The sequence below is a fragment of the Aythya fuligula genome, chromosome 1, assembly GCF_009819795.1.
Source record: "Aythya fuligula isolate bAytFul2 chromosome 1, bAytFul2.pri, whole genome shotgun sequence".
Lineage (NCBI taxonomy): Eukaryota > Metazoa > Chordata > Aves > Anseriformes > Anatidae > Aythya > Aythya fuligula.
In genome coordinates this window covers 18,079,224-18,097,807 of record NC_045559.1, presented here as the reverse complement: position 1 = coordinate 18,097,807, position 18,584 = coordinate 18,079,224, and the positions used below count along the sequence as shown (strand labels likewise).

At 38.2% G+C, this 18,584-nt stretch overlaps 1 protein-coding gene across 3 annotated transcripts in view; it reads right to left on the bottom strand.

Moving 5' to 3' along the window:
* TAFA5 (TAFA chemokine like family member 5) overlaps nt 1-18,584 on the bottom strand; it is a 335,125-nt gene that overhangs the window by 81,040 nt on the left and 235,501 nt on the right. For all 3 annotated transcript variants that reach the window (XR_004253833.1, XM_032195851.1, XM_032195859.1), the window contains exon 3: nt 2,018-2,145. Coding sequence is in view for 2 of the 3 variants with exons in the window: in XM_032195851.1 (XP_032051742.1) it covers nt 2,018-2,145 (128 nt within the window). In the remaining variant the exon portion in view is untranslated. The remainder of the gene's footprint in view (nt 1-2,017; nt 2,146-18,584) is intronic.

Below are 18,584 nucleotides of genomic sequence, written 5' to 3'. Positions count from 1 at the left end.
CGTCATATGTTAGGTCATTCATTTCCCAATACTTCCTGGTGACCATTTTCCTAGTCTTTCCTAGCATAGTTCTGATCCTTTCCGCTATACTTAGATGCGACAATGGGCCTGACAACTCAGGTGTGGATTACGACTAATACTGCATTATGTCTTGGGGTTTCTTTTTGTTTGCCTTTTTTTTTTTTCCTTCCTGTTCTGGATTCAGAGCTTCTTTAAACATTCTGAGTTGCTAGTCTGGCTTGAATGAAAAGTACTGTGTGTTTGTTGTGTGTCTGCATGTGTGATACCAACTGTTGAAGGCTGCTTGATGTTAGATGAGGGCTTATGCTCAGAGCTGTTCTATAGTTGGCTCTTTGGCAGAATAACTCCTCTCCAATGACAACTCCATGCTTTGTGTGGGGGAGATTCTGCTTAATAATATTATACTTGTCATAGCCATAATTTAACTGAGATGGGGCATGATTATAATTTCTCGTGTTAATCAAAATCATGAGTCATTCAATTCATGTCAATAGCATTAAAGAGCTACACTAACAAGTAAGAGTTCAGAATCAGGCTTCTGGTGTTAAATCTAAAAGGATATCTGAAACCTTTTATTAAAAATAGAAAATGAAGGATACATCCTCTGCTTACTTTGCATTACTCAGCCATGCCGTTAGCATAAAACATCAAATAAAGAACTATAATGACAGCTGATAATGTATCATGGTACATGGGTTATCTGTTTACCACAAGTACAGAAAACACTTCCGCATTAACAAGACTTAAGATAATACTATCAACATGACAAAGTTATTATATTAGGTCTCCTTGACTCGGAAGCCAACATTAGAGTTTAAACTATTTATTCCCTTCCTGTCCTTTTTTTTTTTTTTTTTTTTTTTTTTTGAAGGACATAAAGGCAAACAATATTTAAGTAAGACCTCAGAAAAGGAGTTAGCTTTGCAGCCCTGTCCATAATGAAAATTACATCTAGCAAGTATAAGAGCATCAAAATAGTGATCATAATTCATAGAGTTTGCTTTGCATATATCTTAGAAAGTCTTATCAAATATTCAGTCTTTTTATAAAAGAGAAAAAAAATATAATTTTCTAAAATATAGATATTCTAAAGCTCTAAAAGGCTTTGTACTGCTGTCTGTCTCCTCCTCAGACAGAGAAATTGTACAGGGGATGATGGGCCTTAATTTAGTCCTCATTAATAAGTACTTTTAAGACAAAATATTCTTGCAATTGCCCTTATTTAAATTACACTCAAGCTCCCTGTAAATCTAAAAAAGATTATAGGGGAAAAATCATGTCAAGAGGTCTAGCAAGCTATCCTCTATTATACTTCTCAAGATTTTTTTCCATTTCTGAAGTTAGGAAATTATTGGCATTTGAGAATATTTTCTAGAAATGTTTGATATATTACAGGTCCTAGAAACTATCACTGCCGTATACATGCTCAAATTCACTACAAGTGCATGTGCCAAGATACCAAATCAAAGATTTGAGGTTTCTATCAATAAACTGGGATCAAAATGAAGCTAAAAATATAAGCGTTCTTCTACTAGGACTTCTATAGGTCTCACCAATTCTCTCGTTGAAAACTAAAGATCTATCTGTGCAACTTGCTTTTCCAGTATGGTAGGAATAGCAAAAACATTTCTTCCCCATTTCCTAGTGAAAGCTTTCTTTTTGCCCTGCTAGACCATGTGTTCAGTTTTGTATTTTACACTTCCTCTCATACAGTGAAGGAGTAAGACACTGTCTTCAGTCTGAACACGTGTTAAACCACTGGTCCCTTTTAAGAAAACCTTGAATAATTTCCACTCTTGTAAGCATTACACATTTTTACTTTCTTTGTGGTAACTTTGCTATGCATTGCAATAAGCACACTTGGACTCATAGATTAATTATAAGGCACCAGACCTTACTTATCTGTACTGAAAAAAACAATTAGAAAACTCACTCTTTTTCAGTAAACCACAGTGGAAAAGAAACTAAGGAAATACAGAAAAAAGAAGTGACTTACCGTGGTTGTCTTTATCCGACCTCCTGGTTGTGTACAGGTCCAGCCTGATTTATTGATTAGCAAATCACAGCCTTCTCCTTCTAAACATGGAAGCATTTCACACCACTGTTTTGTTTTGATAATTCGTGCTGAACAGAAAAAAATAAAAATAAAAAGAGGTTTGCAGGAGAGTTCACATTTCTCTTATCTCTAAGCACTTTCTCATTAGAGTTGTCTATTTTCATAATCTAATAATGCTACCATAGGTTATGATTCACAAAATTATTTGCACCTGCTGTGCCAACTAATTTCATTATAAAAATAAATCTTAAAAAACAACAACAACAAACGAAATATAGCCCTGTTGTACATAAAAAGAACACAGAAGTTAGCTAACTTTTTAATGCCATGCTTCTTACCGTCATTGAAATAGTGTTTGGAATGCTAACCACTGGAGCCTTATTATTCTAAGTAATCATTATATAAGGTAGCCTAAACATGACCCATGCCGGTATCCATTGTGTTATATACTGTATAAACCTGATACTTCTTATTCTGAAGAGCTTACAGAGAGAATAGACATGAGAGCAAGTGTAGAGAGAAATGCAATAATCAGTTAAAGAGGTCAACATAATGGCAGCAGCTGTGAAACTCTGCAATACTCACACCGGTAGGCAGAGTTAGAGGCAGGCACTAGGAACATAAGCAGGATGTGACAGCAGGCTGAGGGGAGGCCTCATGGCATCTCCTTCGTGAGGGGGGTGGAGGGATGGGTGCTGAGCTCTGCTCTCTGGGGACAGCAACAGGACCTGAGGGAGCAGCATGGAGCTGAGACAGGGGAGGGTCAGGCTGGGTATTACAGAATCACAGAATTTCTAGTTTGGAAGAGACCTCAAGATCATCGAGTCCAACCTCTGACCTAACACTAACAGACCCCACTAAACCACATCCCCACGCCAAATGGGCTGCCATGGCCACCACCACTTGCAGTGTGTGAATTAGGGCATCGATGCTGAGTTTTTTTGGGTTTGGTTTGGTTGTTTTCTTCTTCTTTTCCAAGAAGACAAAAGGAGAGGAAATTTCAGGCTGCAGTGAGCTGCGTACTCAGGCCATTTTCATTCAGCTGAACACAAATGAAATTTGTAAAACAGTATTAAGCTGAAGGTGGTGGCAAAGGGAAAGGTTCTTCACCCACTGGGTGGTCGGGCACTGGAACAGGCTGCCCAGGGCAGTGGGCACAGCACTGAGCCTGCTGGAGCTCAAGAAGCATTTGGACAATGCTTTTAGACATAGGGTCTGATTTTTGACTTTTGGGTGGTCCTGTGTGGAGCCAGGAGTTGGACTCAATGATCCTTGTAGGTTACTTCCAACTCAGGAATCCATTCTCTGATTCTATGCTCAGGGAAGCAAAAGTGAGGAAATCATGGGGAAGGAGACAATAAGCAGAGGGAAAAGAATTGAACAAGTTATCACCCTATTACTACAGGGGAAAGGAGGTCTAGTCAGAAAGGTGAAGGTCCCTAAGTATCTGAAAGATGCTGGGTTGCGCACTTTGTGTGCTGTTAGTGCTTAGTGTCTCAACTAAGCTGGCTGTGCAAAATATCCTGAAGGTCACATAGCAAGTAGTCATGGAACAAGAGAGCTCTGACTGCATTAAAGTGGATGTGGAACAACTGTAGGGAGATTTTTTTTTTGTTTGTTTTTTTCCCAAGCCAGGTAGAACAGTAGGTTTAATTCCTGTAAACTTATTTCTGGGTTATAATACTACAGCATCTGAGTTCAGCTCTGTAGTATCTGGGTTCATTCTGGAAGCATATTAATTAATATTACTAATATCAAACATTTTGTAATTCTTTCACTCTATCCCTGGAGGCAAAATTGTATGGTGGAGTGTTAGTTTGGGATACTTTTTATAAAATGCATATACAGACACAGAATTTCTTGCATTGTGCCATATGTTCATGCTAAATTAGGTAAGGCTCCCAAAACAATCTATTTTTTACTCAGACTGTAAGGTTTGTAATCCACAGAAAATGGTCTTCATTTCCTTCAGAGATCATCTTGGCAATATTAGACTAGGCTATGAAAAAGCTTTGCCACCTCAACTTGTACATATAAGTGTGTTTCAGGATTCAGTGAGAGAACAAATTCCACATATAAGGACACAGATCATGTTCTCTTCTATGTTCACATGTGACACTATTCTCAGAGTCATGCAATGAATCTTCAAAAATCACAAGCCAAACAAAAAGAGAGCTACAGGGGAAAGAAGTGTACATGAAGCTTCTGGTGTTTCAAATTAATGTCAGGTTCAAGGAGCTTAAAAGCAGGCACATACCCGGTGGCAGTGGCAGCTCTTTGTGCTCACCTGAATATGTGATTCAGCCAACTTACCCTCCTGACTTCCTCTGTCTGGAACTACTTAAGAATACAATTCCCAATGCCGCTAGATCATAGCAAGAAATAGAACTATAGTTTAAAGTCTTCTAATAAAATCCTTTCCAATATTTTGACATGAAACAACTTGTGTCCTCAGTTCCGGTACAATTGTTGGTAAGCTCTAGCAATATAACGAACACTAGTTTCTTTCAGTGGAAGTTCAATCTGAAACTCATATTAAGATTTTCATTATAAAAACTACTTTAACTCCCAAACATCTACATAGGAATTTGCTCTGTTCATTAGGTATTATATATCACCAGAGGAATGATTCCCAAACAATTTTCATAACCACAATTTTTTTTGAAGCAGATCCACTAAGTTTTTATGAAACATTATATATATATATATATATTTATATATAATCAGATTGTACTTGGGGTTCATAGGTACTGCTTTGTTGAGAAGTGGATTGTGTCAGTTTTCAAGGCTAACATCTCCTATGTAACAGATAATAGCGACATTCTTCCTGAATGCATCCTTACTGAGTGTGCATTCAGTTGCAGACTTGACAGGAAAACCTTAGTAAAATGTTAACAACTAACCTCACCCATTTGCATTTATATATTTTGTGATTCACATATTGAAATGGCTATTTCTATCAATGTCTCAACAATATGAAGGCTCAGTAAAAGACTGAATAGTCAGTTAAACTCAAAATATTTATATTAGATTGCCTCTGCTATCTCAGGTGGGAGGTTTTCCTGGAAACATAATTTGAACTAATCTTCAAAAATATTTTTCTTTCCTCTGTGGATTACTCTTGATACTTGCTTGCTTGCTATCTTAGAATGCAGCTATCTGTAATATCACAAATACATGAAGCCATTGCTCTGGGTATTGGCTATATCCACACAAATTTAAAACATACCCAGAGAATTTTACAGAACATAAAATCTAAAACATATCTTAAGACTAGCTTATGCATCTATATAATTTTATTTTATTTTTTTTTTAAATAATCAGCTCACATGGTCTAAAGTGCTCTAGCTCCAGGGCTGCCTCCAGTGCTGCAGCCCTGGTGTTCTGACCCACACCGCCGGTACTGTCTGCTTCCCAGGATCTCTCTCCTCTTACAAATCTTCATGTCCCTCCTATACTGCTCTTTCCAAGATGACACATTTTACTCTCTCTTATCCCTCCCCCCCTCAAGTCTCTGCAATTCCCTGGTACAGTTTAATCCAGCAGGTGCCTTCCTCCATAACAGGGTTAGTTTTATGTAAAACCTTCCAGACAATTCATATGACAATTTCATATAACACATGTGGATTCATATTCCTGTCTTAACAGGCCTTGTTTTATGGGCCATATGCCAAAAGTAAGCCAGGTGGGCCAGTTGAAGTATTTATACAGACATACAGTTCTGTTAAGCACATGCAGCCACATCAGAGGCTATATCCATATCTGTGGGATTATGCCTATTTTTGCATTTTTACTTTTCAGTTTGCCCACTATAGCAGAGTATCACGGTGAAACTAAATATATAATGCAGGGAGCAAAGCATACAACCATTTTATCAGCACAATATCAAGAATTTCTATCAGTAATTTGAAATGAGTTACACTACTCGAAGCAACGGAATACAATGTATTTCCTGAGGCAGTATAGTTGCATTTTTACTGTGTATATTCACTGGGGGTGAAATTCAGCCTTCTGCAGACAGACAGCAAAAAGCCTATCACACTCTTCAAACCCACTCCAACCTCTATTATAAAGAATTAAGTGGCACTTAAATGATACATAGGCTTTGTGCAAGCTTTCTGCAAAGAACTGAATTTCATCTTAAGAATCTGATCTGACACTGCTTTGCATCTCCTAAGAAGGGCTGTGCCCTTTCACTTAAGCTGAAGTTAATAGGAACTGACGGTGCTCAGCACATGGTAGAATTAGTTTCCTGGGTAATGCCATTTGAACTGGAGAACAAATGGGGCCTATCCAAGGGCTTCTCATACAAACAGGTCTGACGTGCCAGGCAGACAGAGGTGATACCAACATGATGCCAAGCTACCCACTAAAATGTTCTTAAACATTCTGTTAAATAAAACATTTCACAATGGATTTCCAATGGAGCTGTTAAAAAAATAAATATAAAATAATAATAGTAAAAGCTCCATCCAAAAACTGAGAAGTGTTCCAGAACACCATGGATGATTTTCTGCTAAATATTGCAATTAGACATGTTTTGTCTCTAAGCTTCTCAGCTAGTTTAACATCATATGTATACTTTTCTATGGAAAAACAGATTTATTTTCTATAGATTCTTTTCACACATTCATTCCACATTCATATAGTTATTGATGGCTGCATCTCCACTCAATCTCACAACGGAAAATCATTAAGTTTTGTTATAGCAGAAAGTGAGATAAATTTGAATAGTGGCAGTAAATGCAAAAACTTACAGCTGTGTAAAATAGGTTAGATTAACAATGTCAGATTGTAAAAGATTTAAAAAAAATGTTGGTGAAGGTACTTGGAAATAATAATAAAAATAAAAAAGTGTATTATTTTTTCATTGAATAAGAATGTTGGTAAAAACAGCATTTAGATACTGATAATATGAGTTTGGGATATACCATGGTTTTAGGCATGAAAAGTGGTGTGTGAATTGAATATTTACAAATCGTAATGAAAATCATGGTAGAAGTCAGTCGGTTCCAGGTGCCTGAGGTAGCAAATGGAAGATTCTGTGTAACGGAGAGCAGGGAAGATTTCTTCCAAGCCCAAGTGGAATACTGAGTTTTTAAACGTGCTTCTCAAATGATGACTTAGATTGCCTGTAATTCTTACAAAATGATATTCTACTTCACAGTATTTTTTTCAGTGATGACTTCTTGTACTTAATGCAAAATGTAAAGTATGCATTGGAGAAAATATTTCCTTTTTGATTTTCATACCTTATTTCATTGTTGTTTTCCTTAAACTTTGAAGAAAGCTCATCACCGTAGCTGATTCACAAAGTTCAGGAATGCCATTGGGGATTCATTAGTTTAGATGTAGCTTTATATTTATCCTAGTGATCCCTTTCCCCCTTTAAAGAGGATCTATGCCTACTATTATTGATCACCTCCAGCTGATCCCAAATGGTTCCATCATCTCACACCTCACATCTCACTACATCCATATTCTCTTTACCTCATGTTTTTTCTATTTCTTCTTCCATTTTATTCAGCTGTAATCTGCCTCCTTTACTATTTTAACTTTCCTCCAACCATTTCTATCCTCTGCCTGATTCAGTACATACAGAATCTACCTACCAAAAAACTTTGCAGAACTTCTTTTGTTTAGCTAGTTTTACCTAGGACTGCTAAATTATGTTAATTATCCCTATTTTGTACATAAGTTAATTGACTTGCCCAAGGTCACAAAACATTTTTTTGCAGTGCTAAAAGCAAAACATAGTGGTTGTTTGTCCAGAGACCTTTCTTTGTCCCATTTAATACATATATATGAGAAATTAACCAGAAAATAATTTTATGAAAGTAATAGGCTTTTAAAAATATTTATCAGTTAGATTGCAGCAGCAGAAGAGTCCAGCAGAAACACAAGCTGAATCAGAGTTCTTTAACAAGACATTGCAATCATGAACTGTCTTTAGTGCAGCAATTTGACTGTAATAGTGTATAAGTCCCAAACATTAATCTATTTTACTATACAACAAGGAAACATCACAAAGCTTGGATACCTTTTACAGCAGTTATTCTACTCCACTTAAAACACTGGAAGCAGTGTTAATTCACAGAGTTAGCTCGTCTCAATTATTTATAGGACATCTAAACCAAAGACTATTCAGTTCTAAGAACAGCAATATAGCAATGTCTAGACACCCATTTTGTCATTTTGCACTTGCTGTCAAGACTGGGAGGGAGCTTGAGAAATACATGGAAAAAAATGTTCTCCTGCAGGCTACCAAGAAGCTGCAAATTGACAACAGGTAACGAGATGAAAAGTAGAAAACTGAATGACAGGGCAGAGGCTCTTTGTGCAGCTCACCCCAATCATTGCTGCAGTAAGGGAGAAATCTTATTGCATCCCCATGGTTAAGAAGAAACCTTCAATATTGACATGTTCCATACAGATGAAAGGATGACAGATTTGGTTTAATGGAAACTGCACCACGAGCAATGTATTTTGGGGAGGAGCAGGAGATGATCTCCGAATTATGCACTCATCCATGTCATCCCAAACTAGCACTGCCTAAGGAACACTCCTGCTAGTTAGAGGCATAATCCCTAGGAATTCAGCTGTGGCATGAGGTGGATGAAGCTGTGTGAATACCTAGCAACCTCCATAAACCACAGCAGCAGAGGTTTAATTTCAAAACTACTGCATTCAGCAAGGCATCCTGGCATCTGTTTAATTTTATGAAGGTACCTAATGTTTTGCTGAATCTTCATAAAATTCTTTCAAATAAATACATACTGACAACTTAAGAATAAGAAACTTCAAAGATATTGCAACAAATTAGAAATGGCTATTAATACATATTAAATCCCCAGAACACTAGACAGAGGATGAAAACAAAACAAACAAACAAAAAATACAATTAAACAAGATTCTGCAAGCACTCTAATGAAATTCAACAGCTGTTATCTTCTTTCCCGTTGGTGTCTCCCAATAATAGAATTTCCTCATTACGATACACCAATCAATAAATAAATACCCGAACTATGAAAATAAATATATAAGAGTAAATGCACAGGAACAAAAGATATCTAACCTTCTGTAGTGAATAAACAAGCATGTATTTATGTGACATCTCTCTTCAGTTCTTTGAAAGTCCTAAAAGTACGTGATTCAGTGATCTAGTGATAGATATCTCAGATTGATCTACATCCAGATGTTCAAATACCTGTATGACTGAAGCACTATCCTAAAATGGAAAATGCCCTACAAATCAGTTTCACAGTCGATTTATGTCTGTTTCAATTTAAAGTTTCAAGGGCCAATTTTCTTCTGTTTATAATTGCGCTCATTTGAGACTGTAGTATATCTCTGCATTTGTTCTCAACCTCTTGGCCTTTCTCTGGCAATTACTACAATTGTTCGCATGGAAAAGCAGTACAGCAAATATAACACATCTTTTTCAACTGCTTATAAAACAATCTAACTGTTAGAAACAGAAAAAAAATGCAGTATCATTTGCCAAGTCTTGCAGGGTCACAGCAAGCATTCTGAGAGTCATACTAAATAATAAATGCAGAAAAAATATACATGTTAGAGTTTTCTGGAGACATATTACAAGTGTTACTAGCCTCTTCTAAAGTGCTGTTTTCTAACTATGTATCACAAGGCCAATATTTTCAATAGGCAGCCTGCCCCACAATTTTAGGCCAATTCAGAACTTGCCTGAATGCCCAAAGATGTACATATTCACAACTTTTCAATCTGTGAATGATCTAGCACTTCATTGTCTGTGGGTAGTTAGCATTTGCCATCTAATAAGAGATGCTAATTGAACACCTACCCCTAGAGAAAGCCTTTGTCAGGACTCTGTGTCTTCTGTTGCTGTCCCCTGCTGTTCTGCTCTGCTGTATTCAATTAGTGTGCTGGAAGCAAAGTAAAATTTACTAAAAATCTGATCTGTGATATGCCAGCAAAGAACCCTTCAGAGATTAGCTTTTCATCACATTTCACTTTGCTGCCAGCACACTGAAAACAGCAAATTTAACTGGATGGGGACAGCAATTTCAGACCCAAAGAAGAGGATCTGAAGACAACAGCAAAGGGCAGAGACAAGGGAGTAATATAATGGAAAGTAACAAGAAAACAGATAATAGAAAACAAAGAATAAGACAAGAAAGGAAGGTAAAAGAGAATAGCACAGGACAAAGTCCATCTAAATGTAGTAGCTACTGAGGCAGTTGGACAAGGTCAAAAACCCATGCAGCAACATGTTCAGTGAAGACGGTTGAAGACAACATGGGTAAGTGAAGGCTAAAGAATAGAATTGATTTTATTTTTTTATTTTATTTTTTTGTCCCTCTCAAGTACACCAGTTTCAATCCTCCCGATATGAGCAGAGTACTGCAGTGGAAGACTAAATTCACTGTGGTTAAACGAAGAATGTAAAAGAAGTAGGCAGATTGTCATGAGCACCCCTGGTGCTCAGGGGCAGCTGCAGAATATCTGATTCTGTGCTCTCAGGAAAGAGAAACATGCTGAAATGACAGCCAAGTCCTTTTTGGGATTCAAGCCTGCACAGCAATATCATGTACCCAGGTTTACTACTTACGTTCAATGAACACTGCACACAGTCAATAAGAAAAATAAAATAAATAAAATAAAATAAAATAAATAAATAAAATAAAATAAATAAAATAAAATAAAATAAAATAAAATAAAATAAAATACTCCTTAATTTGACACTTCATCTTTTGAATGGACAAAGAAGTGAGAAGAGAATGTGAAACTCCATGTGCTTAAGTACAGAAATTAGTTACTATTTAATCCTTTAAAGAGATTTCTTTGAACTTTACTTGTTCTCCATGTGTATTTTGAAAGCAAGACATTTAGCAGAGTGGTTCTCCTCTGGCCCTCATTGCTTTTGGTACTTTCCAAGTCCAGTGTCAGCATGTACACTTCTGCTGTGACATGGTGGTGACATTTTATATTGTGCACTGAAAGCAATAATAAGTGCAGCTGTTCTGAAGGCTTCCTTGTCAACAACCCAGCAGTGGGAAAACTCTGCCCTCCTTTTGTCACATATGCAAGAACAGAACATGCAAGCAATTTGAATTGAAAAAAGCTCAGTGACTACCACAGAAGGAGACTAACAGCTGCCTCTGTGTGAACAATTAAAAGTATTAGAAAAGAAAACTCAGCAACAAGGCTGCGCGTATCCCATGTCCCCCATGATTTTCCCCTATTCCACAACTAGATACTCCATGCATTCTTTGCAAATCAACGGTACCTGAATGAAAAATAAGAAAAAATAAACTAATAAAATGAGCAAAACAGGTGAAAATGAAAAGGAAGGAAGATGATTAAATAGTTATCACTTTCATAGTGAGGATACAAAAAATATATCCAGTTGTGCTACTTTTGAAAATTGTTTTTATAATATTGTCAGTACCCCAAGAAACTTCCCAAAGTGAACTGTAATGTTGACCTTTAGATGGCTTGGAAAATGGCTTTTTCTCATTACTTCTTTCTGCCAGCGTTTGACCAGCAGGAGAGCAAATACAGCATAAATTGTAATTCATATAACATGCACTTCACTGGTATGCTCTCCGTGGGAAACAGTGTCACAGATGGATGTTTGTAACATGTTGACTGTATGGTCAGTCCCAAATCTTGTCAAATGAAATGGCCACCTGACATCACAACTGTGCATAACATAATTTCTGCCTGACAGATGAAGCCACTTGACTTTTTTTTTTTTTATGAGCTTTAATAATTATATAAATATTGCAGTTCCTTACTAAAGATTTACATAATTTGAAGCTTAAATATTTTTCCTCTCTTTTTGTACTTAGCTTGTGTAATGACTATTCTCCAAATGTAGCAAAATTCTCAGCATTAAGTAAAAAATTAAAAAAAAAAAAAGACAAATGTCAGTCTTATATTTATATTTTTCTACTTTTAATGTATTTTTATTTATTTATTTATTTATTGGTAATAAATGAAGTCTCAACTCAATCTGAATTTAATAATATTTATAAAAGGAGTATTTATAAAAGGCAAGTAAACAACGCTGAGGGCGCGGGGAGTCTATGCTCTACCAACACTCACACACGAACATCAACTTTCTAATATACAGAACATTGCTTTTACATCACATGTAGTGGGTTTACGTGGCAAGGTTTTGGTAGCAGGGGGCCATAGGGTGGTTTCTGTGAGAAGGATCTAGAAGCTGCCCCATGGTTTTTTGGGAAGGGCCCCATTGTTTTCCAGATCTGAGCCAATAAGCGATGTTGTTTGTGCCTCTGTGAGAGCATATTTAAGACAGGGAAAAAAACGCTGCACCACACAGCAGCCGGGAGAGTCAAGGGAGTGAGAAACAGCCTTGCAGTGCCAAGGTCAGTGTAGAAGGAGGAGGAGAGGTGCTCCAGGTGCCGGAGCAGAAGTCCCCTGCGGCCTGTGGTGAGGACCATGGTGAAGCAGGATGTCCCCCTGCAGCCCATGCAGTACCACGGTGGAGCAGGGTTCCATGCTGCAGCCTGTGGAGGAGAACACAATGGAGCAGGTGGCCCTGCACCCACAGAGGCTGCCGCCTGTGGAAGACCCCTGCCGGAGCAGATTCCGGGCCAGACCTGTAGCCCGTGGAGAGAAGACCACGCAGGAGCAGGTGACCTGCCAGGAGCTGCTGCCCATAGGGGAGCCAGGTTGGAGCAGTTTTCTCCTGAGGGATGGACCCTGTGGTACGGACCCATATCTGGAGCAGTTCTGGCAGAGCTGCTGCCTGTGGAAGCCCACGCTCGGATCAGTTCATAAAGGACTGCATCCCGGGGTGGGACCCCACAAACACAGGGGACAAGAGTGGACCGAGAAGGAGCGGCAGAGAAGAAGCGCTGTAGACTTGACCCATAACCCCCATTCTCCCGTTCCCCTGCGCCGCTTCGGGGGAGGAGGTGAAGAGGGTGGATGGGGGGGGAAGGTGCTTTTGGTTTCTTTCCTTTGTTTCTCACTTCTCTAGCTTGTTAGTAATGAGCAATAAATCTTACTATCTTCTTATGCTGAGTCTGTTTTGCCCGTTACAATAATTATTGCGTGATTTTATTGTCCTTATCTCAATCCTTGAGCCCTTTTCACATATTTTCTCCCCATTCCTCTTTGAGGAGGGGGAGTGAGAGAGCGGCTGTGGTGGAGCTCGGCGGCCCACTCGAGCGGAACCATGACAATACTAAACCTGAGTACACCTACACGTATGTACAATCAAAAAAGGTATCAAAAAATCCTTTAAGTTCCATGACTTTACAGTCTCCATTTTCCATTCCTTTTGAACAATATGTCTTGCTTTAAGTTGTCAAGCGACTCGGCCTTCGGGCCTTATGTATCCTAATCTTCTTGCATCGAAGAAAAACATATCCATCTCCTTCTGAAGGCCAATAGGGCCTGGGTCAAAAGGCACGTCCTGGTCACCAGGGGGCGTAACAGCAAAAGCCTTCGATGGCTGTAGCAGCAGAGGGGCCGATGGCGTACCAGTCGGAGCAGTAAGAGAGCCCGCAGCTCCCTCACTACCTGGCAAGCTACTCGTTTCTGACTGTGGTCCCGCATGGATCTTTAAGGCCTCAGAGATTGCTCGCCAGGTGCTGAGCAATCCCGCCGTTACCTTGTCTTTTTTAGTAGCAGAGTCCCATACCTTGAACTCAATTTGGTCCCATATTTCAGGAACATAAACTGTCTGATTGTTAATAAGGAGAATAAGCTGTAGGGTTACCAGGACAGTCTTTGTTTCTAAGGACGTATGATCCCCCATAATGCGCAACTGCTTACCAGCGAGGGGCAGTTGTGCGCGCAGGTCTGCTTCTCTCAGCTTGAGCTTCTCTCCAGCTCTGGTGCACCTATTTCCAGCGACTTTCAGAACGAGCTTCTTTGAGCAGTTTGCCGAGTTTGGCCGAACCTATCTTCATGAGGCGATCAGTGTGCCTGTTCCCGTCCTAGTCTCCATTCTGCTAGTCTGTTCCTTTTCATTCCTTCTTTCTACTTCTTTATTGACGACATAACTTCATAACTTCATCATTTTGCTTTTTTTTTTTTTTTTTTTTTTAATAATCTTGAGGACAGGTTCCGCTCTTACACCCTTCTCCCCACAGCAGTCCTTTTCAAAAACAACTTTTCATTGGTCAAACAACTTTGCATATAACAGCAACAGCAAACACCCAGCAACTTCCATGCCTTAATGGCTGGAGAACAAGTAACCCGAGACTGCATGGCATCTTCTGAATCACCCTTCTTTGTTCCCTCTAAACTCTTTTACATTCCTGATGGCCTCATCGTTAAGAGTTTGATGTTACCATCAGCCATGGGGCTTGCCGACCCTCATGGCCATACTCCCACATCTCCCCCTTCTTTATTAATATCAACCATCTTCTTGATACAAATTAGTATGCCATGATATTGTATAAACTCACTTTAGGATAGAATAAATCTTGTGGTTAAAAATTAATGAGAACAAAGTAGCTGACATCTTGCTATCTGTCGACCTTCTGTTATGTTGAAGCATCTTGTTAATTGAAACATCCCGTTATCTGTCGACCCTCAGTCAGGCTGAGCCTTGAGATAACTTGAGGCAACCTTCTGTTTTGTCTTGTTAACTGAGATATCCCGTTATCTGCCGACCCTCAGTTAGGCTGAAACTTGAGATAGCTTGAAACAACTCAGCATTTCTACAGCTTGGAAAACAACATCCTACCTGGCATTTTTAAGCAAAAGATGAAAAGTGCATCACGAGGAAGACCACAAATACTCTTTTTATTGATAATTATAGCCATTAAATTGTGCCTTGTTCTAGTAGCTTGCTAGAAGAAATTACAAGGGATATAAAAGCACAGATCTTAAAAACTCTTGTGGGAAGTTTGGAATTATACTTCACTGATTCTTACTATGCTTTAGTCATTATGAATTGCATTTCTGCTTAGTCTTCGATGTTAAATCACATGTAGTAAACATATGAACAGATTTTTGCTAACCAGGGCTTATTTTTATCCACTGTAATATTTAGACACTTGTCTTTAAATTAAAATTCAACTCTCACTTTCCTTCTTCCAGGTTAGTCTTGGCCCAATGTTTTAATTAGTCAGTTTTACAATGAGAGTTTCCTTATTTAGTTAACTGAGTTAAGGCCTTAGCTAATTGTTGCTATCTTTGACTGACTCATGAAACCTGAAGTGCTTGAAAAGGCTTCCAGTGATATGTGTCTTTGGCAACAACCTCTTTGCAAGACAAGCAGACAGACCTGTCTTTCAGTGCCTACATAGTCTGAACAGGAAATGTTGTCATGTGTAAATTTCACTCCACATCTTCAAGAAACGTGGTAATATAGCCAGTATTATCATCAGAGTATCTAGAAGATGTTCTCTGTTCCAGGCCTCAGCTTCACAAGTACAAGTTTCTTGCCTTCACAAAATGGGAAAAATATAGGATTAAAAGCAAAAGGGCATACTAAAGAGTATGAGTGTGTTCCCAGTCTTCCAGTGGGGAGGCAGAATGTCCAATTGTGTCTTCTTTAAAAACAAATTAATTAATTAATAAATTAATAGAGATTTTAAAAGTTTGTTAAGGAAGTTACTACCTGCTAAATAAGGTGGTAGACCACCACCACCCTCATTGTGGTAAAGATACTGTAATAACAACCCATTATGAAGCTGGTTGTTTTCATCTAGAATTTTATGATTTTATTTTCATGTTTCCAGCGTTAATGCTTTTCTTCATTAGAATACACATGCTTTAGTTTTTAAAATTGACCAATATTAAGAGTGGCACCACAGAACCTGATGACAGCAGTCACATTCTTTCTCCTGAAGAAATGAATCCAAATAGAATAGTTTGTGCTGACAGAGTTTTAGATGCCTGAAACCAGGGGTATGTTTAGGAATTTCAAGAGACAGATGTGATTTCTTTCACAATTTGAGAGTTTCTTTGGGAACTGCTATGGTTGAAAGGACAGATGTTTAGAGAAGTGTCTTGAAGTTAATATAATTAAATGTATTTATTTACAAGAGTGGGCAGGAATGGGAGTGCATCAGGCAGCCTCATTTGGCATGTGGCTGTGCTCAGTAAAGCAGTCAATGGCCTTAGATTGAAATAAATTTTCAAAGAGCTAAGGACAAGACGTAACACAGGATCTTCTACTTTAAGTACAGGATTGTTTTTTTTCATTGACTTGCTTTTCCCAACATAAACCTATCTGTATTCAGAAAAACAAACAGAACAAAATAAGCAAACAAAAAAATCCCAGACAAAACATTCACTGCCTACTTTTTGCCTTGGGGAGTGGAAGAGAGTACACATGACAGACGTGAGCCACATTGCTCAAGCCCTGCTGAGAGACATTCAGGTGCTGTACCTCTGAGTACTGTGTGAGAAGCTGAACGAAGCAGAATAATGTATTAGCAAACCAGGCTTATTTGTGGATGGTTTCATATTTGGTGGGGAAGAATAATGTGATATAGGTATGGCATACCTCTTCTCAAGCAAGCAGTACTATCTGTGAATAGAAATCCTTCCAGATTCTAGCATACAGCAATTTTATTTTATTTTCATTAGGCATGGAAAGATAGATAGTATAGATGATTTTCATAATATATAGAGGAAAGTGAGGTACAAAAAATTACAGAAAATTTTGTGTTCTATCAGCTTCCTGAGTGTTATGTTCACACATTTTTTTGAAGCATTAATGGCAAACACAGTAGTTAATTGTGTATACAGGCCTGATGCTGAATTATATCTTAGACAAAAGAATAAATGATTTATGTGATTATTTTTTTCTGTCCTTATTTTTTTCTGTTATTAATGTGTGATGCAAATGTGTTCTGTGTTCCTATGAAAAAAAAAAAGTACTTTTTTTTTTTTTTTTCCCTCAGTTTGGCAGTTCAAAATCCTTAAGAAAAGAGACACTTTTAAATACAAATGCATGAACATTTTTAATGCTATCAATTTGGGTCTATTATGACAAATTCTCCTTGGTTTTATGGCTTATGGTATACCTCAGGGGATCAACAGAAAAGTTAATTGTTCCTTAGAGATGTACATTTTCCACCCCTTGCCCCACAATCAACAGCTTGCAAAGCAGTAACAGAATATGCAAAGAAACAAAACTGAGGATTTAAAATGATGTCTTCTTGGAAAGCTAGTTCATACAAAAATAAAGGCTGAAGTGTGTGGCTCAAACATCCCTCCAGCTACTTGCAGAGACACGACTTTAGACTAGACTGATTCAGATCTGGTCCAGTTTCTGTGCTGCTTAGCCTTTGCCTTTGTTATTCTGGGTCTGTTGATCAACACATTAAGAGCGTCAACCAAGACTCTATCCATGTTTTGACCAATCGGTAAGGAAAAGCTTAGCAGCATTCTGTTCTGTGCTTGTTTATTCAGTGTGAAATAAAGGCACACAAGAGCTTTTGTGGGGTAGTTTCTTTTCTGTGTCTTGTTTACCCAGCGTGTGTTGTGCTGGAGTGAACTGGGGGTAAAACCTTCCAGACAATGTTACAATTATCAAGTTTATCAACATGTCACAGGGCTGTGAAGTTCAGGCATGTGGAAATATTGTAACTATATTATAATAAAGATCTTTTTTGTCCAGTTAGATTTGCTTGTCTATCCTATGTCTTTATATTACTGCAATATTTCTCAAAATTGCTTATATGCCATTATTCCAAACAGCTTTGTGTTCTGTGGTTGCTGACCAGCTCTCTGCTACTCACAGTTTTGCCATGTGGAACTGCCTTTAAGTTATTATATGGAGGAAGAATAAAACTTTATTTATTTATTTATTTTTGGCTGTATGTGTGTCTTGGTCCTTAATTAATATTACTATAGCATCTACAGAATTCTGTAAAGGAACAGGCTTACCTCATGGGGTACCTCGGTGTTGTTATTAGTGCCAATGCAGCAACTTGTAGTTCTGGCAACAAAATCCACCAGCTCACAGTGTGATGGAGCTGCAAGCTTTCCCTCCTTCCTACCTGCTGCTCCATGTTAGCAATATTTTTAGGAATCCCAAGGGTAATCAGTCCTTTCTGTGTTTTGTCAGTTATGACAAAGCTCAAAGTGTTTTCCCTGTCCTTTACAGCAAGAAAGAAATTGAGAAAAACTTTCAGTGGATGCAGTTTGCAGTTTCCACACAAAATCCTGCATCTGGTTGTTAATATGCAATTCCTGATAGTGTGAACTCCCGCCGAGGTTAGAGATGAGAAAGATCTCTTAGGTCACCTATTCCTCCCCTCAGTTGTACATACAGTAGATTCACATAAGGCACAGTCATGTCCCATCTGCACTGAAAGAGAGCTTTCTTTTCACATAGCACGAGTGCTTCACTGGTACTGGAAAGAAGAGAAAAGACCTTTTTCCTGTAAAGGGTGTGTGAGATGAAGTTGTAGCACGTTAACATAAAAGGTTCTTTGTTAATTGCTATTGTGCTAATGGTGCTTTGAATATGAATGTTTTATAAGCAAGGAACAGGCAATGATTCAGATGAGCAGTGCCACAA